This window comes from Drechmeria coniospora, chromosome 02 (assembly GCF_001625195.1).
Source record: "Drechmeria coniospora strain ARSEF 6962 chromosome 02, whole genome shotgun sequence".
Classification (NCBI taxonomy): domain Eukaryota; kingdom Fungi; phylum Ascomycota; class Sordariomycetes; order Hypocreales; family Ophiocordycipitaceae; genus Drechmeria; species Drechmeria coniospora.
In genome coordinates, this window is record NC_054390.1 from 6179346 (window position 1) to 6185345 (window position 6000).

Sequence of the window (6000 nt, forward strand, 5' to 3'; positions counted from 1 at the left end):
AGGATGGACAGAGTGCTGCGATTGCTCGTCGCCACCGAGTAATTACTGTACTCATCTCCCGTCTGGTGCTGTTGGGGAGCTCTCGATCGCGAGGCCCAAACTCCCTGATACGACGTTGCTGATCATGCAGTGGCCATGACGTCATCCGTGCCCGTCCATCTCGTCGCTGCAAAAACATGTGCTCGTACTGTGCGAGTCCGAATACGTCTGATTTGGAGCACGTGTACTTGTTCCGTCATTACAGTTTCTGCCATGGCGGTTGCCGTAATTACACTTTATGCTTCCCTGCGCACTTGCACGTGCAAACACGACCTACCTCTTCACCCGTTTCATGTCGCCTCGTCGGAGAGTGCGCTCAATGTAAATCGTGCATTGTGCTGCGTGCCATCTGGGTGCGGCTGGGTGCTCCCGCAGGATGCCAATGCACGCGAGCGGCATCTAGGATTTTCTTCTCCTTCCCTGGATCGGCTCCATGCCGAAAATGTCTTCCGATCCCGCGACGCCCTTGCCGCTATTCTCGGGGGGAAAGTCGCCAAACAAAAAGGCGCTTCGCTCGCGGCTGATGTTGCTGTTGGAGAGCCTCTTTGCCTTTTGCTGTTGTGTCGACGGTGACTTGTTCCCCGCCGGAGGAGTCTTGGGCGAGCCGGATTCGTGCGGTTCTAGCATCCACGAAAACGACGACTGCGCGAGCGTGGATCGAGTCGGCATCGCGTGGGGGCGTGTCGGAACGACCGTCGACCGTACGCCCGCCTCCTTCGTCGTCTCCCGTCGCTGCCGTGATGCGTCGTTGGACCCGTCGTTCCCAACATCGGCCTCGACAAGCAGCTCCGGAACGGCCGCCACCCTCTCCAAGTTCCCCGGTAACCTCAAAGGGGACTCGGCCGGCCTCTGGCTGTCACCCTCCCTCTCTCTTGCCTCGACCTCCAGAGGGGCTTCCGGAGGGGCGGCGACGGCCAAGTTTGGCACTTCCATCGACGAGTCTTCGAGGTACACCTGCACAAACTGAATCCTTGCCGTCGCCACCTCGATGAGCTCATCCCTCTTGGCCGTGTCCTCGACGTCAAAGGTGCATGCCGTCCGGAGCGTCGTGACCGTCTCGTGCAGGAGGCTCGCCAGCTGCTTGTTGCGTCGCTGCATCGCATCCAGCATCTTTGCCGCGTCGTCCTCCTCGCCGGTCAATGCCCGTGTTCGCGGTGACTGCCGCGACTCGTTGAAGCCTTGAATGTTCCGTCGAATCTCCACCATGGCGTCGCGCACCGCTTGGTTGATGCCGAGCCTTTCGCCCCGCTCCAGCACCCCCTTGGCACCTTTCGCGGCCCCCTGGAACAGCGACTCCACGGCCGCCTGTTGCTGCGTGAGTCTCAACGCCGACGGCAGCGGGGACCTCGCGCGTGGTGCGCCTCTCTGGGGAGAGTGCCGCGTCGGCGTGTCCGGTGTGCTCGGCCGCCGTCCCTGAAAGGCGCCGGGCTCTCGTCCCGTGTGTTTCAGGATCAACGAGGCACCGCCGGCGGCGTCCATGTGGTCGCGAAGATGGACCGCATCCGCCACGAACGTGTGCGGCCCGCTCGGGCTCCCCGGAGGAGGATATTTGAGCAGCAGCTGAAGGCAGCCGGAATAATCGGCTTCCAGCACTGACGTGGCGTGCGTCAGCATCGACGTGCGCGCTGCGGGGATGGATGCTCACGTTGCCAGCGAATCCGAATCAACATGGCGCAGCATAGGAGGTTGATCAAGTCGAGGGAAGCATCGACTGCGAAGATGGTGTCCCACAGGACGAGAAACTGCTCAAAGGGAAATTCCCTGCTAAAGAGGAGCCGTATCCATCGGCTTCCGGGAAGCGGTCAGACGACGGGCACGAGCCGAACGCGAGAGGCGTACGCACATGAGAAAAATTTGCGGCAGTACGTCGACGCTCGTGAGGTGCGCAGCCAGCTCCTCGTCGACCTTTTGCAGACAGACTTGGTGGATGACTTGGCTCCTCTCGACAATGGCGGACCGTTGCTCCCGAAAGCCGTTGCCCGCAGGTGCGCCCGTCGAGGCCTCGCCCCCGTCGTTGACCTCGTAGAAGGCGTGGGCATGCTCCATGAGCTGCGAGAACAGGGTGTAGGCGTCGTGCTCGACAAAGGAAGAATCGAGAGCCTCGGCCATTGACTCGTCGTCCGGGCCGACTTCGCCCCCGGCATCACCGTCCACGGCATCCTGACCGACCACGTGCACGATGGGCGCGAGCAGCTCGTGCATCCCCTGACGGTAGCCTCCTCTGCTCGGATACGCCTTGCAGTAGACGAAGAGGATGTTCAGGATCATTGTCTGGATCCTGTCCTGATGGTAGTTGGCCTCGTCGGGAAGCCTCTGCACGTCCTGCCTAATCTCGGCACGGATGACCTCATCTCGCCGCATCGTGTTCCATGGCGACTGGTCTCGTCAGCGATGCCCCCTCGGCCGGTGCAAGCCTGCCGCCTCACCTCGGGGTCGTCGGCGAGAGGGTCGACGACGAGCTCCGTCAGGGCTTCCGGGTGCTCTATGAATTTCAAGAAGCGATCCCTCTTCTCGCCATAATCCCTTCTGCCGCTGCGCACGGCTTGAGCCCAGCTCACGTCAGGAGCCTCTCGTGAGAGCAAGAAGGCCTGAGGGGTGGCGGTTAGCACAGCCCGCGTCGTGGGCCTCGCGATGGGCTTGGTGTGGCCACGCACCTTCCAGCAGATGGATCGGCAGCCTGACAGACATGGACTCAAAGGCCCATTTTCTTCGACGGCTCGGCGCAAGTCGGCGACGCTGCTGCCTGATTTGTTCGTAGCATCCCACCTTGCCCTGGACCGGCGGCAAGCTCTCCTGTCAGTCCAGCCTCGAGGTAGGACGATGATGTGGGGTATCGGGATGCTCACCGCGCCGCCTCGAGGGACCTCATGGTAGCTGCCGAAACACGCCCCTCGGCAGCTTGTAAATGGCGCCGCTTCTGATCGCTTGTGTCGTGGTTGGAATCGCGGCTTCTTGGTAGCAAGACGAGCCGACGTTGGAGTGGGCTCGATGGCTGTGAGGGTTAAAGCACCTCGTGCCAAGTACCACCTTCTGCAGCATGTCTGGTATTAGTGCGGCGGTACGTAGTGATACTCGCACCAGAAACGGCAGAATTGACTGTGCTTGTATCCGTACTAGTACGGAGCACGAAGTAAGTACTGTAATTACAGTAATAGTCAGTAAGCATTGCAGTACTAATAATATTAGCATATGGCAGGCCTTGGATGGAGTTGGCAGGTGCGCAAGTAGTACTGTACAGTACGTAGTACATGTAGACAATGGCAGCATGTTAGTACCACCGGTACTCGATACCCATTTCCATAACATGTCAGTAGCATCGACTCAGCGGTCACTGCCATGTCTAGCCAATTCTGAGATGGACCTCAAGGTCATGTATACTTATATCTTTAGTGCAAGCTGTTGCACACCATATCTGCCAGGTGTCTACAGTACATGCCTCTACTGACCAACTTTGTACCCAGTACCACTTCGGACAGCTGCTCTGTGGTAATGTTACGAAGTGCCAGATACCTGCCAAGATACATACAGTACTTGTAGTGTACGGTGCAGAGGGCTACGGTAATAACCACAACGTCATCCCGAAGCTGTGCAGGTAGTATTATTAAGTACCTAGTAATTACTTATTACTTCAGTAGGTATGTAAGTACTGGTGTACGGAGTACAAGTACCAGTACCAGCACTCGTAAGCGTATTATACCATACTTTAGTAGGTGCTCAAACACACTGCTTCCATCTCCACGTTAAACGAAGCTCTACTTGCTCGAGACGCCTTCCATCCACCTCGCATCAACTCGTGCGCCCTTGACAAGCACTTTGCACGGCCTGCCCCGTGCGCTGTTGACAACACAGGCGTGCGTTGTCGAGGGAACCAAGAGATGTCGGCAGATCTCTTTGCCGAGTTCAACAGCCTGTCGGACCCTCCGCCGCGGCCAGTGCAGGGACAGACGCATGCGCAGCCGTATCCCCAGCCTCAGAAGCCTGCGGCAGCAGCCGATGGAGACGAAGACGGATGGGGCGACTTTGTGATCGCGGGAGCCACGGGACTGCCGGTTACAACGGCGGCGGCGCCTCTGCCCGCAAACTTCGAGTCACAGCATGCGCCAATGAGCAAGAGCATCACCGGTCAGCCGACCGCTGCGTTCATGACCGACGCCTTCGTCGATAGTGCTGAATCAAATCCGTTACACTCGAGCTCATCATGGTCGCAGCCTCAGGCAAAGGCCAAACTTAACACGCAAGTGCAGGCAACACCAACTCGTGCGCCAAACGTGCTGTTCGATGCCGATGATTTCGAGCTGCCCGCTGGCAGTGATTGCCCCAGCGAGGATGACAAGGATGATGACTTTGGGGAATTTGAAGTCGTTCCTCCGCCTCCCTCGAAGCTACAGACAGATCTCGGCCCCATGCTAAACTCGGACCTCCCGTCAGCAATGAGCCTTTTGGATTTTGACGAGCCTCTGTCACCTTCCCGAGAGCCCAACCGGGGGAAGCCTTGGGAGAAAGCCACGGGGTCGTCCGTTTTTGTTTCTTCGCCATCGAATCCCACTCCAGCGCCGAATCCATCATCACTTCAAACCCAAACATGCCTCTTAGACGTCGCGGATGCGGCCTCCAAGTCTCCCGGCGCCCATGCGAATAGCAAAGCCGATTTGGCCGCCGCTTCTTGGTCCTCGGATGCCGCTTGGCATGAGGCGCAAATGACCAAGCACGATGATGATGACTGGGCAGCATGGGACGACATGCCCGCGGCCTCCGTCAACGCCAAGGATAGCAATGGCGCGGCCGACGCCGTCGAGGACGCCGTCGCAGCTTCCGACGACGACAAGCCTCCCCCTGTCAACGTGCCACCCCCTTCGGTCATTCTCTCCGTGTTCCCCGACCTCTTCCGGTCCGGAAGCGCCTTGTTCGCGCCCGCGACGAGGCAGAGCACGTCCCTCAAGCAGCAGATCCTCTCCAACCCCAAGGCAGTCCAGTTCCTTCAAGGTTACGTCCTCCTAGGCACGACGGCCGCACGGGTCATGAGCGGTCGCAAGCTCAGGTGGCATCGGGACAAACTATTGGCCAAGAGCATGACGATTTCCACGGCGGGAAGCAAGGGCATGAAACTCGCCGGCTTGGACAAGACGCAGTCTGCTCGTGAGGATCGGGAAGCCACCGACGTCGCGGCGGCTTGGCGAGATCACGTCGGTCGACTACGGTCCGCCGTGGCCATTGCGAACGCGAGCGTCCAAGCAAGCATCAAAATCCCCGAGCTGAGCGAGCAGATGACCGTTCAAACGGCCAAGTTGGTGCCCACGGCGCCCAAACCCTGCGTCATATGCGGCCTGAAACGAGACGAAAGGGTGGCCAGGGTGGACCACGAGGTGGAGGACAGCTTTGGGGAGTGGTGGGTTGAGCACTGGGGCCACAGAGCATGCAAGAACTTCTGGATCGAGCACGAGCCGCGGTTGCGCCAACGGTGACGACAGACGCAGCCCGCTCGTCGTCGTCGTCTCACGCACGCGACCTGCACGTGCACATGCGGGCAAGTGTAGGGATGGACGTCGCGGATGTGATATGTGAGCCGGGCCAGCGTGCAACGTTGGGAGAACCGTCGACGCTCGGCGAGTGTCGCCCTGGACGAGCCGCGGAGCCTCGGATGCACCGTGGACCTGTTCGATGTCGATTCACACATGACCGCTCGGGAGCGTCTGGCCGTTCAATCAAGCACGCCAACGGCTCATGCATCGCCGTCGACCGACCACCGTGCGGCGCCATGGCATCTACCACCGGACGAGCCGCTCACCCAACCGGCCGACCAGGCTTCCAAGACGTGAAGGGAAATTTGCCTGTCGTGAACCAAGTCGACCACATATCCATTGGAATGGAGCGTGCCCAACCGCCGGAGCAACCGCCAGCGAACCTGCGAGATGGCGTACTGGGGAGGGAGGGAGGAAGAGGCATACGTGTACTGCGTACTCC

At 59.6% G+C, this 6000-nt stretch overlaps 2 protein-coding genes across 2 annotated transcripts; one reads left to right on the forward strand and one right to left on the reverse strand.

Annotated features, from left to right (window-relative positions):
- Positions 1 to 438: 438 nt before the first annotated feature.
- DCS_04799 (uncharacterized protein) lies at positions 439 to 2908 on the reverse strand (the record flags this gene model as incomplete). Its single annotated transcript, XM_040802105.1, has 5 exons — positions 439 to 1631; positions 1685 to 1800; positions 1883 to 2415; positions 2466 to 2811; positions 2886 to 2908. 5 exons carry the CDS (start codon positions 2906 to 2908, stop codon positions 439 to 441), a joined length of 2211 nt encoding a protein of 736 aa, XP_040657138.1.
- Positions 2909 to 3914: 1006 nt separating this feature from the next.
- Positions 3915 to 5501, forward strand: DCS_04800 (uncharacterized protein; the record flags this gene model as incomplete). The annotated part of the gene is made up of 1 exon (XM_040802106.1): positions 3915 to 5501. The coding sequence occupies one exon, from the start codon at positions 3915 to 3917 to the stop codon at positions 5499 to 5501; it is 1587 nt and encodes a 528-aa protein (XP_040657139.1).
- Between the last annotated feature and the right edge of the window lie 499 nt (positions 5502 to 6000).